The sequence below is a fragment of the Anthonomus grandis genome, chromosome 2 (assembly GCF_022605725.1).
Source record: "Anthonomus grandis grandis chromosome 2, icAntGran1.3, whole genome shotgun sequence".
In the NCBI taxonomy this organism is placed as follows: Eukaryota; Metazoa; Arthropoda; class Insecta; order Coleoptera; family Curculionidae; genus Anthonomus; species Anthonomus grandis.
Genome location: NC_065547.1, coordinates 27,832,421 through 27,848,505, shown reverse-complemented (window position 1 = coordinate 27,848,505; position 16,085 = coordinate 27,832,421). Strand labels below are relative to the sequence as shown.

The following is a 16,085-nucleotide window of genomic DNA, read 5'->3' as shown; positions in this document are numbered from 1 at the left end:
GCTCTATTGTTCTCTTATGGCTTTGCCTATGATTTTTGGTTACCTATTAGTGCGTGGGTATTTTGGCACCCAAAAAAGAAATTGGACAGACGTGTATATCCAACTTGAGACATGACTAACTAGACAGGGTGGCTCATTGAAAATGTACTGGTAGGCATTGCCGGAAGGTTGGGAAAGAACAAAGATAACCTGTATCGCTTTATGGTGAGAAATAAAAACCTCTAAAAACATGACCATCTAAATTTGTTAACCCTATAGAGATTATTTAACTATATTGATAACTTACAGATCTTGTTTTTCACTGTCCTCTTGGCCAACTCACTGGCCAACCACCCTATACGCTTCAATTTTAAATTGAAAATTTATTGGAAAATATTTGATAAAGATTACGTGTATTATGTGGTTCTGGCTTATTCAAATTACTAATCGATACCTCCTATCAGAAAGGAACTAAAAGGCTATATCCATCAACTTCACACCAATTATTTTTGAGTGTGTAAAATGTAAATGACTTTTTACTATACTAAATTTTTAAATGATGATAAATTTGTATAACCCTGGTACTAATATAATAAGGTAGAGTCGTTGACGGTATATTTAAGCGCCTCAGCGATAACATAACAGCCATAATAACCTGCCAAGTTGAGAAAACATGTGTAAGTAAATGTATTTAATAAGAAAAAAGGCATTTTTAAGTCTTTTTTTTTAGATTGGTCAATTCTTATTGCATTATTTGTGCCAATCTATGGTATGAAAGATGAAACAAAAGAGTACAATTTTAATTTAGTTCACCAATGGCACCGCATCGAATATCAATATCCCAGCGAAGCTGAACGTACAGAAGCCATCAAGAATGGTAGTTACAGAATTGATATAATTCGTCCTGCGGATGCACAGTATACATATCATCGTAAGTAACACAGAATTTTCAGTTTTTGACTGACTAGAAAAATACAGAAGATGAAATTGCATCCTGATTTCTGAATAACTTACCAATTAGTCCACATAATCTAGAAGTTTCAATCTAGGTCAATCTTATATACCATCGCACTTTTGATTTCATTGAAGATATGATCTTCTATTATTTTCTTCCAGTATTTAGAAGGAAATGTCAACTGCCCTAATGGATAAGAAGACATTGGCAATAATGAGGTATAAATTAATAGAAAGTAAAGTCACGAGGCCAACGGCATATCATCGACATTTTATTATGTGTTACCCGACTAGCTAAGTGAGTTAGAGCAGTTTCAGCCAATGCCGGTGCAAAGGAGAGCCATGGACTGTTGGGCACATAGCACGTCCTATGATGACGTCGTACTCACCGAGTGTTACCAGAGCTCAACAGGTTTGGCGCTCTGGTCTGAACAGTTTAATACTGGTGATTAAACTGTAATGACTGTACAGATATTTGAACTTACGGTAAACAATCCAACAGTCACATAACTTCTTAACCCGAAAACGGACAACCTGTTGTCCCCCTCTAAAGCTGGTTGTGTCTGACCAATCCTCCAATGCTACTTAGCTGGTTCTTATTATGAGCCTATTGATATGTTAACCAGGCCCCCATACCCAGCGAAGGACCAGTAATTCGTCCGTGTAACAAAAAGAACAAACACTTTCTGGAGTAACACCTTTGCATTTATTAACCAAATAGTTCTTAAAGAATTACACAATCTGAATTACGAAAATTAAAGTATTAATCCCAAAAAGGGGGAAAACAGAAGAACAAATTTGCTTAGTTGCGCAATGTTAAAAATGCAATTAATTGCGAGCAAGAAGGGTGGCGTGGACCGAACGTGTTACTACTGGTGGGACGTGTGTGGCTCGACTCTCTTATAATATTATTTTACCGAATTCGGCCATAAACGATTATCCAGTTCCTGGAATATATAAATGCTTAATCATTTTTTAGATTATCAGTTGGCCTTTATTTTATACTTAATATTGAAAGTTAAAGAAAAGTTGTTTAAATCCCAACAAAAGCCATATCCGCAAAGCTTTCTTAGCAAAATTTCATGGTCAACCCAACTTTACTTATATCACAAAATTGCAGAATCCTTTTCTCCCTGGTTTAGAATAAGGTTTAATTCCTGTAGAATGTAACTCTTCATTTGAAAAATCTTTTTGACAAATTTTTCATTAATCTTTCTTAGATATGGAAGTACAGAAATAGAATTATAGTTATATAGCTTGCTTCTTTCATCTGCCTTATAAGTTTGCAGTCCATATGAATGGACAAAAACCACAGTAAGGTTAATTTTGTCGCCGACTCCCTTGCTAAGAGAGCCGTCGCGCCGTTTTTAAACCAAAACCTTTAAGAGTCTGACTATTGCGAACCTCAGAGACCTAATCAAAACATACTCTTATATGGTTTTTTAAAAGCAGTAGGCACGCATGGTATACCCAGAGCTGCAATTTGTTTAGAGAGCTTCTCCGCTACCCTGACACAAATCGAGCGAATTTGTCTTTGACCAGAAGGAAACTGCGTCTGGTATTGATTGAATGACGAGGTGAGAGTGGCTCTTTATTTCAGCAGAGGCGCACAATGGAAATACTTTCTCAAAATTTGAACAGATGTCATGGTAGGAGCTGGAACTTTTAATCCTTTCGTAATACAAGCTGATTCCTAAGTTGAAATAGGAAATCACTGATTAAAATATGGATAATGTAGTGCAGCATTCCTCAAAGTGCTCCGCAGAGCCCCGGTGCTCCGCGAAACCTCCGGTAGGGCTCCGCCAGTAGTCATAATAAATGAATGCATGTATTAAAGTGGACCCTATAAGAATAAAGTTACCTAAGATAAAAATAAACAACCAAAACGAAATGCCTACTTATAGGTGTTACTGGTACATATACGAAAATTTAGTATATGTATTATTAAGTAAATGCCCGACCTATTACATCGAAATGCTACAGCGTTACTCGTACGCCACCATTCGCCCCCGGACTATAAGTAATCGCGACGCGTACTTCGACGCGTACTTCGGAGAAAATCGTCTGGCTCTCCGAAGTTTCTGAGGAATTCGAGATGATTCGATGGTTGCTGGTATAATATAAAGGAGGATTGTTTGGCGCGGAGAATTTATTATTCAAGCAACGTACCGCAAAATTCACTCACACGGCGCTCAGTATTTTATGTTCGCTTGTCTTGTTGTTAGTAGTGGTTGTAAAATCTTGTATTTCGTGCGTCAAGAGATACTATTTGTCATAAAATTGACCAAATCAAATTAGTCTTAAAGAAGAATGGAGCGCTGGCTTAAAGGTGTTGCAAAAAATGTGGTTCGCTTGGATGATGCGTCAAATTTAAATCAAGGTAATATGACGACGTCAAGTTCTAGTTTTATGGTTTCAAGTTCAAGTAGTAAAACATCTAATAACACACTGAAGGTGAAAAAACGAAACTATGACGAATCATACAGTAATCTCGGATTTGTTAATTCCAACGGCTCACCTCTTTGTATGTTGTGCAGCAAATTCCTTCCTAATAGTTCGATGGTACCTGCTAAAATGCGCCGATATTTAGAAACTGTATATCCTGACTTCAAAAACAAAAGTAAAGAATTTTTTCTACGTAAAAAAGAACAATTATTAAGAAGCCAAAAAACTATGACGTATGCGACTCAGACCGTGATTGAAAAGGCCACGAAGGTATCGTATTTGGTTAGTTACCGCCTAAGCAGGAAAAGCGCACACTATCGCTGGAGAGCTAATAAAACCAAGTGTGGTAGACATAACAAAATGTATGCTCGACGAAAAATCTGTAAAGCATCTTTCTACAGTGCCGCTTTCGAACGATATAGTTACGCGCCGAATTGGGGATATCGCAGCAAACATAAAACAAGAAATGGTTTCACAACGTCAAAATATCAAATTCGTCTTGCAAATGGATGAGTTGACTGATGTTGCTGGACTGGCCATCTTGCTAGTAATTGTGCGATATCCTTATAAACATTCACTCGAAGAAGACTTGCTTATGTGCTCATCGCTGCCTACTAACACAACCGAAGAAGAAATTTTTAACACGAAACACATTTTTTTTGAAAAAACCAACTGGATTGGAATGATTGCATTGATATTTGTACCGATGGAGCTAAGGCAATGACAGATAGAACAGCAGGAGCAATATCACGAATAAAAATGAAAGCGCCAAATTCTAGTTCCAGCCACTGCATCCTGCATAGACAATCACTCGTGGTTAAGAAAATGCCACCAAATCTAAAATTGGTTCTTGACGAGTCAGTAAAAATAATTAATTTTGTCAAGCCACATCCACTACAATCCCGATTGTTCTCAATATTATGTGAAGATTATGGTAGCGATCATAAAAAACTATTGCTCCATACTGAAGTGAGATGGTTGTCTCGGGGTAAAACTTTGACAAGGCTTTTTGAACTAAGAACAGAATTAGAAGCTTTTCTTACAGATGTTCCTTTTAATTTAAAAGACCGTTTGTCCGATAAAAGCTGGTTATTTAGACTAGCATTTTTAGCAGACATGTTTGGAAAACTTAACGAATTATATCTGTCACTACAAGGAAAACAGACAACAGTTTTCAATGCTAACAACAAAATAACTGCTTTTAAAAGAAAATTAGATTTTTGGATTACTTATTTTGGTAAGAGAGAAATCGAAAGCTTTTCATTGCTAAGTGAGTTCCTTAGTCACAATAGTCTTAGTGATACAGAAATATTTCAAAATGAAATATTTGTTGAATTGGTGCAATATCTCAATGATCTGCAAGGGACTTTTGAATCTTACTTTCCTGAAGAACAGAATACAAAACTGAAAATAAACTCATGGATTTAAAACCCTTTTTCATCTAAATGGCCGAAGCTTGAAAATATGTCAAATCAGATCTATGAATCATTTCTAGAAATGAGATCGGATACAAGCATGGAATCATTGTTCAAAACAATTTCACTAAATGATTTTTGGTGCAGGGTTCGTGATGAATATCCACAACTTGCCACAGAAGCTTTGAATGTTTTTTTGCCCTTCCCAACAACGCATTTGTGTGAAACGGGATTTTCAGCATACACAGCTACAAAAACAAAATACCGCAATAGACTGGATGCCGAACCAGACATGAGAATTCAACTTTCTTCTATCAAGCCTGACATTACCCAGTTGATGAGGAATCAAAAATTACATGCCTCGCATTAAATGAACTTAGTGTTATCATTTGCTTACTAACTTACTACTTACTGTATCTATCTCTTTTAGTATGATTATTAATAAACAATTCACATATAACTGCTTTTGCTTTTAGTTTAGAGTCTAGGGTTCCGTTAAAAATTTAGTTTTTTAAAAGGGTTCCGTCAAGAAAAAAGTTTGAGTAACACTGATGTAGTGGTAAATAGAATCTAAATTAAATTCTGGACTCTGCTTTACTCCTTTTATTCTCTTAGGCAATGGCAGCTATCTAAGATAGCGGCACAGATTTAACTAGCTACGCTCACGGAGCGTAGCTAGTTAAATCTGTGATAGCGGTAAACATAGGAATACGTTGTGTCGATCAGATCAAATAAACTTTTTTCCTTCAAAGTTGATGAAAATGCTCGATAATTAAATCGGATGAGTTAGAAGTACCAGTTTCGTCCTTATTGTGTTAATATCCGTGACAGGTATTCATACATACAAATCAATAATTTGTCTTTGATTGTTTGGTGATAATTTAATCAGGGTTTTTCACTGAAAAATATCGTTAATGAAAAGACGTCAGTCAAAAAAAAAGGAACTTATGGTCGACGACGAATTCAGTAAGGTCGGTGATGGTAACGAACGTGTATACATTTGTTGGTCTATTTCAATAGTCCTTAGAAAAAGCAAGAGTAAATTGTAAATCAATCCAACTCAGGATCAAAATTGTTTGTATACTACTGGCTATTCTAAAATACTCATTTCCGAATTCTTTATTATGTCTAATAATGTTTTTTTTTTTCATAAATAGTAAAAACAGAACAAGACCGATATTTTATAACAGTTCCAAGAAGAGAACTTACCGGAACGCCTGCCACCTTGGGAGTGATTAATATCAAGGAGCCAGGGCGGCATGAAACTCATGTAATGGACCCTTATCCGTCATGGTCTTGGCATATCGACATAGAAAAATGTCACTACCATAGAATTGTTAATGTTTATAGGATTTGGGTGAGTATACATTACCTTTAGCTGGTCACTCTTATCCTTACTGTTAAGGTATCATCATCATTATCATCAATAGCAATTTTTAGTGCTGCTGGACATAGTCCTTTCGTGAATCATTCCGGTCTTGAGCACTTTGCATCCAGTTGCGCTAGATGTATTTAATGTTATTCTACCATCTCATTGAGGGACGATTTTTCATTTCTGACTCTGGCAACATAATGGCCGGCCTAATTTCGTTTCACCGCTGTAATCCATTATTTTTCCCTAATTATATGCTCTCCTGGAAAAGGTCAGTATTTCTGCTCCATATGTTAGAACCTGGAGCAAATACGGAGCAAATACTGTTCAAAGACCTTTCTCTTCAGACCAATCCCATTTTAGAGACCTTCATTTTGTGCTGCCCATGCCCCTCCTATTCTGCTATTTAATTCTGCGGTCAGGATTTTCAGGATCTCTTGTTGTTCATAAGTGGTGTCACCTTACTTAGTCTTATACTGTCAAGGTATGGTTTTTATTAAATATGCAGTGTTTTTAAAAAATCGTTTCTTTGGATTGCATTACACTGGTGACAAGGCACTTAACACTCAATATTTTTATAATAATCATAAGCCTCCTTTTTCTTTAATAACTTTTGAAGTACTTAGTCAAATTTAATAAATAATTTACGTGATCAATACTACTAAGAATCTCTGAAAACGGAGTTCTTAAAACACATTTACCTTGTTTATTTTACCAGGCGCGAACTAGGTTGTATATTCTAATGCTTAAATTTTTAGCACCCTGTCTTTGACTCTGAAATAATAAGTATGGATAGCTTGAACCTTACACTAAAGAAAAAGCATTCTTGTTTATTATCGATAAAATGAATCGTTTTTCAGCGACACGATAGTTAGTCAAACAACACAGAAGTTCCGTTTTAAGTTGTTTAATGTGAAAAAGTACATGTTTTTAAAAATTCAGTGTGGTTCTTAAAAAGGCATCTTAACGAAATTAGTTTCAAAAATTTATATGTTTACATATTTATACCTACGATTTTCTTAAAACGAAAAAACAATCTGGAAAAAAATGTATTAAATAAATAAGCTAAACAATTAATTAAAACTTCATAAGTAGGTTCAACTTGGGCTCCGTGACATCTGATAGATTCGCCGGAACGACGAATCGTGAACTGCTGTACTTGCCACAACAACCCTGGAATGTTCCTTATCACATCACAATGAATCCTGATTCTCTGTAAAAGTTCCTTCCTTGAAGGCTTTTATGCAGAATCCTATATCTTTTATCTAAAGGCTAACATTTGAATGCCTTTCAATAAGATAGATAAACCTAATATATCATGGACCAATAATTTAGAAGGAGCTCAAAGGCAACCCGAATTCTACTAGAATCCAAGAAAAAGATGAATATTCTTGATGATTTATTTCGATTTAAAAGTTTCGCCAATATTCAAACTTCAACTGCCTCCTATCGGTGAGAGCTTCTTATATATTAGACTACTTTCCGACAGATCCTCTAACCTTCCACATGTCCCCTAAGATATCACGAGATGCCCCCCTCCGCTATCTTTATCTTCTTCTCTTAGTTCGAGTCAGTTTAGTTTAGAGTTTTTAGTTTAGAGTTTTTAGTTTAGAGTTTTAGTTAACCCCTATAAACTGTTTATCTATGGTTCGAGTGTATGCGGCGGATGAGATGAGCTCCGAATGCCAAAGAATAGTGGTATATTCGCGACTATGAAAATCGTTACAATATTTAGATAGTTAGATTCCCCTGAAAGTGGTCTATTCATTTTAACGATAAATTTAAAACGATGCGATGTGAAACTAGGAAGGTCTATGTGGTTGATCAAATAAGTTAAATTTCAATTAATACATTTAAAAAATCAAGTATTTAATATAATATCCTTAAATAGTAAGCACTCTGTCTTAAATATTTTTTTACCAGTTTATACCTCTTTGTAGGCTGACGAATGTTTTAGACTTTGGGTAATGGACAACGCCAAAATAAATGACGAGTTCATTTGTCCCCCTCAAATTTTAGTTTTCGACCTGGAAGCGGTAGGTATCTTGATCCATATCCAGTTAGAATAATTCAATTAGAAATTTCAGGATACCCTGTTATTTAAATACGAATTGCCCTACGACCAATATGAAAACGTATCGTATTATATAACGCCAATGTCAGAAGTCGAAAGTATGGAGGATAATTGTATGAAAACTTGGCTGTATGTGGCCGATCCTATCGGGCCAAGACTACTCGTGTACAATCTAGAAAAGAACGTCTCCTGGACAATCCAAGATCAGAGCTTTAAGCCCGATCCTAATTACGAAAAATATACTATAGGAGGTAATTTTGTCAAGAATATTTGAAAATCTTGCACATTTTAATCTACAGAAGAGGTAGTACACCACAGATATAGGCGTTGCACAGCTTCTAAAGTCTAAGGCTATACTCTTTAGAGTCCTCAAACATCCTTGCACGCATTACAGAGTATGTATGGGGTGTGCCGATAAATGACGTTAAACAGCCACAGATGACATTATGTTGATATTTAGTACTTACTAATTACTAATACTAATTACTCTTCAACATGTGGTTGTTCTTTATTCTCTTATTTTCTTTTCAATCTTTTTTTTCCTGCTATAATGGACTGGTTTTACTTTATTTGAATAGATACTGCTACTATTGGTAATTGGATAATGAGAACTTATATTATTAAAACCATAATTAATAATGTCAGCATAGATTCATATGTTTTTTGCGATTCTATAAAAAAATATTTATATCTTTTAATTTCTCGTGATTTGATCAGAAAGTTTTAGGAAAATATGTTCAACAAATATGAGCGAAAATATTTGTACCCAGGCTCTTATTCTGCATCTCGTATCTTGTTCCACATATTTAAAACGGTTTTTTTAGGGGATAGGTGGTTGTAACCTTATTGACATAAAGGATGCTTCTTCGAGCAGCTTCTACATTCTTCTCTAAATTGGATGGGCATCACTCCCATACCGAATGTTTTTTTAAACTTGGGAAGAATTTGTGTCTTCTATATACATTTCGTCTGGATTTGCGAGCAGGTCGGCCAAATCGTTTTGGAGTATATCAGAATGCCTTTGGAACTAAACCAGCTTAACTCATTCTTTTCTAATGGGTTAACAGCCCACAGGAGATTTGTTGAGTTTAAATATCGATACCGAATTAATATTATGGTAGGCGTAGATGCTTTACAAATTTCTCTAAGTTGCTTGAAACCAGATTAAAAGTCTCCACTAGTAAGATTTCTTAGATGGGGTTGTAAATTCAAAACCTTATTCAAGTCAATGACATGATGTCGAACAGGGTGGATTTTTGTACGTTATATTTTAGTAATATACCTAACTGTAAATCTTTCGTGGAATATCCCGACTTGGCTTGTGAAAACTACTCGTAGGAAAATTTATTCAAGCTTAGTAGTATTTTTCAGACAATTCTGAGAATTCTAAAAAAAGACTAATGTGCTAGACTGGTAGCATTCTTCTGAGTAATGACATCATTAATAGACGTAATATTTCCAATTAATTAGATAGCAGTTTTTAAACATTTGCACTACATAAGACTTTGGACTCAGAATGAGTGACGTAGAGTCATAAGAACAATGGGTTACTCTAATATAATGTATATATTAATTTTAATGAAAATTATCTATTTTCTAATAAATAAATGAAATAACAATAATGACTCTCTAGGTGATAGTTTTCATTTATCGTATGGCATCTCATCGTTGACCCTCGGTCCTAAATGCAACCCGCCTGGAGAGAGAAAGTTGTTTTACCATGCAATGTCAAACGTTCGAGAATCATGGGTGTATCTGAAATATTTGAAAAATCCTGACAATTTTAAGAAGCCTTATGGTTCTCCTCAATTGTTCTACGTAAGAATAAAATAAAACAATCTACTATTATGACATATTTATTAATTTTTTTAGACTTATCCTACTACAATAGATCAGCAAGTTTCAGTGGAATCAATTGATTGCAAAGGAATGATGTACTTTGGGTTGTTAACTGATATTCTCATGGTTAAATGGAATTCAAATACACCGTATATGAAGGAAAATTTTGTAGTGATTGCTGATAATAAAACTACTATGCAGTTACCTACTAGTGTTAAAGTAAGCAACCAATTAAAACTATTCTTATTCATAACACACGTATAACTCTTAATACAGAACACCAAAATATAGACTCTTAAAAGATTATAAAAAATGATGAAAGAAAAATTAAGAGAGGAGTCAATCGCATGTAATTCAAAAACCCCTTTCAAATATTTGAATAATAAATCGATATTGCTATTATACCTACAATGTCACGTCAAGAAGGACGCGGGATATTTGAATTCGATAGAGTGAGGAAAATTTAAATTTAAGACGGATAAGTATGACAGTTTCAGTGACCAATATAGCTCGCAATATATTTGAGAAAAGGCCAAATATACTTTACATACATTATGTTCTGACTCTGCAATTTGCCTTTTTTTGCGGTCCTTGATTACATCCTCTGGTCCTTCTATATTTAGAGTGCGTAAGTCCGCTGGAATAGTATCTTTCCACCGCATCCTTAGTACTCTGTCCAAGGATTGTTTTCGTTCTGAAGTCTCTTCCTTTTTGTCTCTTTGATTTGACGATACGTTGATCTCTCTTTCTTAACACGGCGTCTCAATCTTTGTGACTTTATTATTTTCACTATATCTGGCTGTTTATAGAGTTCTTCCAATTCTTCATTAGTTTTTACCGTATATTGCTGTGAGCTGTTGTCCTTAATTGGCCCATATATCCTCCTAAGAATTCTTATTTCTGCAGTATGTAAACGTTTTTCTTTTTATTCTGTCATCATGCATGTTTCACATGCATAAATATTATACGTCTTATTTCTGAATGATAAATTCTTATTTTCGTATAGCTGGATACATTTTTTTATTTAATTATTTTTTGCAGCGCAAAGCAGCATCGACTGTCACCTTGTAGGTCTGTTGGTAATTTCTTGTATTATATTTTTGTCAGAGGTTATCTTCATTCCGAAATATTTAAACTGATGAACTCTCTTCTATAGGAGGACGCTAATTTCTATAATTCCACTCTTATGATGTTATCATATGCTCGCTTAAAATCTATGAATAGCTGGTGCAATGTTTTGTGTTATTCCTATCATGTCTCCATCAGCTGCCTAATAGTGAATTTCTGAAACACTGTCGAACACTATCGAACGGTATTATAACACTTTTTTTCCAGGTGGTTCGTATTTCCTGTTCTTTTTAAATTTGTTAATAGAAAGCAAGCACTACAGTTTTTTTCTCAATTTTTCAGAAATTGCGCCGGTAAAGCATCGTTTCTTACATTATATTAATATTATTAAAATTATCTTGCCTGTAGACATTGTTAGGCAGATCTTCATCTCCCCTCAGAACGACCCCATCAATCTGTCGCTGGCTTCTTCGCAGACGCGTTCGTTAAAGGCTCCGTAGACCTTTTTGGCTCTTTAGTTATATTCGGGGATGGGGCAGATAATTCGGTAAAAATTATTTGTTTGTGTGATACATATACTGGTTCACCAGGCCCTTATCTAATATACAGGGTGTTTCAGAACTATAGGATCAAACTTCTGGGGGTTGTTCAGTGCAACAGAAGAATCCATTTGAGTATAGGAACACATGTCCGGAAATGCGTCACTACGCCACTACGGCCCTAAGAGGCGGTAAAATTTATAAAAAAACATGAATTACCTAAATAGAATCTGCTGCATTTATTTTTACGTTTTGTACATGATACCATAACAACAATTGTTTAAAATCACGCTTATCAATGTTAATTCTCAATGTCATGTTTAAAAATTTTATAGCTTACAATTTTTAAACATTTATTGCTAATGGAAAACTTTACCAATCAAGAATTGATGGATATGCATTTGGCATACGGAGCAACGAACTGCAATGCACGAGCAGCATCGCGGTTGTACCATGAACGTTATTCCGAACGACAGCATCCTGGATACAAAAAGTTTATTGCGGTTCATCGGCGGCTCGCTGAGACAGGCATGTTTAAGACCAAGATGCATGATACTGGTGTTGCTCGAACCGTAAGAACGATCGAATTTGAAGAAGAGGTGCTTCAGCGAGTTGCCGATGAACCATCAAATAGCACACGTGACGTCGCCAAGAATATGAATACGAGTAACGCTTCTGTCTGGCGGGTACTACACGAGCAACAACTCCATCCTTACCACTTCCAGAAAGTTCAAGGTATGACTGTAGCCGATTATCATCCTAGAGTTCAATTGTCGATGGCTTCTGGATCACATCATTGCACAACCAAATTTTTTACGATATGTTTTGTGGACCGATGAAGCCTCTTTCACAAGAGACGGTATTTGTAATAGTAGGAATAGCCATGTTTGGGACGAAGAAAATCCTTATGCAATTTTTCCAAGAAAACATCAGAATCGTTGGTCTGTCAACGTATGGGCAGGAATTATTGATGATTATTTAATTAGGCCATACCTTCTACCGTAAAGGTTAACAGGATCCATTTATCTGCGTTTCTTGGAGGAAGTTCTCCCAGAACTCCTTGAAAATGTTCCACTAAACGTTAGACAGCAAATGTGGTTTCAGCATGATGGAGCGCCGGCTCACTTTGCTGTACAAGTACGCGAGTATTTGGCTCAGCGGTTTGGGCACCGTTGGATTGCCAAAGGTGGAGCAGTTTCTTGGCCTCCTAGGTCACCCGATTTAACGTCGCTCGATTTTTTCTTGTGGGGACATGTAAAGTCTTTAGTCTACGAAACTCCAGTAGAATCAGAGCTAGACTTAATTGGACGAATAACAGCGGCATTTGAAATCATTCAAAAACGATGATCAAATTTTTAGTGTAGTCCGCCGAAATCATGTGCGGCGTTTAAATCGTTGTATTGAGGTTGGAGGAAGATATTTTGAACAATTGTTGTGATGGTATCATATACAAAAGGTAAAAATAAATGCATCAGATTCTATTTAGGTAATTACTATTTCTCTAAATTTAAACGCGTCTTAGGGCCGTAGTGGCGTAGTGACACATTTCCGGACATGGGTTCCTATACTCAAATGGATTCTACTGTTGCACTGAACAACCCCTAGAAGTTTGATCCCATAGTTCTGAAGCACCCTGTACATACAAAGAACCTTACTACAATACGCCGAGCGTAATACAGTGCGTTACTTTAAACATGGAAGGTTTACTTAATCTTCAGCTGTGTAACGTTTGAACTTGCCAAATTTGAAAAATACCTACATTAAGAAATTAGCTCCGAAACCTCTCTATGGCTTTATCCGAGCCAACTCTCCTTTTATGGAATACAAACTGAGGGTCACGCCTCTTACATGTCATTGACCCATAGTAGAATTGTGAGTATATGTATAATTGACAAGGTTGCATTTTGTGCTTTATGTAAACGTAACTAACATTAGAAATCTTATTTTGTACTCAGTGTATATATTTTTGTTGCCAATATATTTTGATTCTTTAATATTTATTATAATACTAACAGAGATTTTTATTGTTTTTCATATATACCAGCTTGGCAAATTTCTATCTTGGGTGCCAAAAGACCCATGCAATAATATTTTCAAGAAATTCATAGACAATGCATTAAGAAATAACACTAATGCTTGGTACCCCTCTTGCGCCTGCCGTTCGTCTCGACCTTCTTGTTGTTGAAAGTTCAAAAATTGATGTCCTCACCAAAGACCTTCGCTGGCCGGGCCAGTATATAGAAATAAAGTACAAAAGAAAACGTAAGGCTTCCTTTTATTTTAAACCTAAAATTATAAAAACATTTCTACCGAAATCAAAGCTTCTTCTTTAAGAGCTTCTTGTTTCGTAATATTCAATCAACCAAACAAAAATTATAAATTCATTGTCATTTAGTGGTTTCCTGGTGGTTTTTTTTTGGTACAATAAATCTATCGTCATAATACGTCCGTGAGTAGTCCTGGAAAGTTGAAAATAACTATCATATAGATAATATTTGTGTTGAATTTTATACCTAATGGGTCTATGTAATGTATTAGAGTTTCCAGATATTAGGCTAATAGTCCAATTGTAGGGACTTGATTCCATCAGTCTTTTTCCTTGTATAGATCTAGAGAGTTTAATGGCTTTTCTTCATGGGCACTTATGTTTATTACATCAAGACTGTCTAACATATTTAATTGATCATTCACATAAGAATCTGGATCGAGATTGGGAAGAACATTTGGACTATACACATACCTGTCGAAATATACTAGTCGAAATTTACTACTATATTTCGATTACCTGGGTATCGCTGCCCTTTCTAGGCATTGGGACTATTGGTACTATGATATATCAAAATAAGGAGTCGAAAAAGAATCGCAATTATTTGTCGTCTCTCTTTATTTTTCTTTCTCTATGTTAGAATGGCGCAATTATTTTCAATATGAAAATATTAAGGATCATTTGCAATGAATGAAAATTACGGTATGTCTGACTGGTCTGAATTGCTTTTGTAAACTTCACACTGGTGAGAAAACACATCCTTTTGTCCTTTAATACAATTTTTAAAATTATTTTTACAGGTAATACCAAATAGACACAATGGTTCGGAGTATCTATTTGTTTTCTCCACATCCTATCACAAGTATCCAAAACCACTAGATAAGGATATAGTTAATTTTTGGTTATTCCGTGCTAAATTGTAAGCATTTTGATTGACTAAGTTTTAGTAAGCAATTTTTGTATTAATAGAAATACAATAAATGGTTGTTATTTATGTTCTCTTATTTTCTTTAAAACCCTTTCCCAGACTATTCTCATTGAAATAAAAAAGAAAGTAAAAAATCCTCCGAAGGAACCCTTTCCCTTTTAAATATAAAGTTTAAAGATTCCTCCTTAAGTTTAAAGTTTATAAACTGGGAATAAAAAGACGTCTAGCGAAAAAGCTAACGGTGGTTAATAATGTCAAGATGGACAAAAATAACAATGAACAGAATTTGGCCCGAATTGAATGTCATCAACTTTGGCTGAGATTTGGCCTATGAATTTCTGTTAAATACCAATTCATGGGTATTTGTGTATGTCTTTTTCAGTTTACGCAGTTGTCATCCCCTGTTAAAAATGAAATAGTTTGGAATAACATTAAGTATAATATCTGGAAATTCTGAAGGAATAAAATGTTTAATTGACTTAACCACTTAATAAGGTTGTCGGGCGCTTTCTCTTATCGTGCGCATAGGGTGGAGGATAAACATGATTAGGTGTGCCATGACTGCTAATAAGTTTCCTTAGATTAGATTAAAAAAGAGGAGGAATAAATGCAGTGCAACCTTTAAAATCTATTTTTCCCCTGCTAATTTTGAACGAATGCTAGTTTGAAATCATAATACCTGAGATACACTCCTAAGACTAATAAGGTCTAGTAGCTGTGATAGTTTCAGAGATATTATTCAAAAATTTTATCATAGCTTAGATCTTTGGCATAAATTTCAGTGATAACTTAATAGGCATTAAGTTGGTTTTGTAAAGATCCTTCCTCGCCAACAAAGATTCTGCATTCACAAATTTTTATTTTCTGCAGTATTGTCGAACATCATAATGCCCTGTGAAGAACCCTGTAAGAATTCATAGTATATTTGATCTTTCTCAACCCCTATCCTAAATACACTATTTTACTGATATTTCATTGATATCTCTCTGTTATGTCACCTTTAGAAAAATGGAATAGTCTCTGAGATATCCATGCTCTCTGGAACAGAGAGAATATCCATGCTCAATATTCTCTCTGTTCTCTGTTCTTATTGTTGATAGTCTGAATATAGCCTTTCTGGTAAGTATCTTTATCGACAGATACAGAGGTGTAAGATCTTGATAATCAAAATGTGTTTCACCACCAAAAAGTTTCACCACCATGGTA

At 35.1% G+C, this 16,085-nt stretch overlaps 1 protein-coding gene across 1 annotated transcript; it reads left to right on the top strand.

The window, feature by feature from the left end:
• The first annotated feature begins 260 nt into the window (after positions 1-260).
• Positions 261-14,945, top strand: LOC126733443 (major royal jelly protein 2-like). The gene is made up of 8 exons (XM_050436753.1): positions 261-656; positions 710-910; positions 5,951-6,150; positions 8,106-8,201; positions 8,253-8,490; positions 9,873-10,057; positions 10,112-10,297; positions 14,752-14,945. The coding sequence occupies exons 1-8, from the start codon at positions 653-655 to the stop codon at positions 14,872-14,874; spliced, it is 1,233 nt and encodes a 410-aa protein (XP_050292710.1). The 5' UTR covers positions 261-652; the 3' UTR covers positions 14,875-14,945.
• The last annotated feature ends 1,140 nt before the right edge of the window (positions 14,946-16,085 follow it).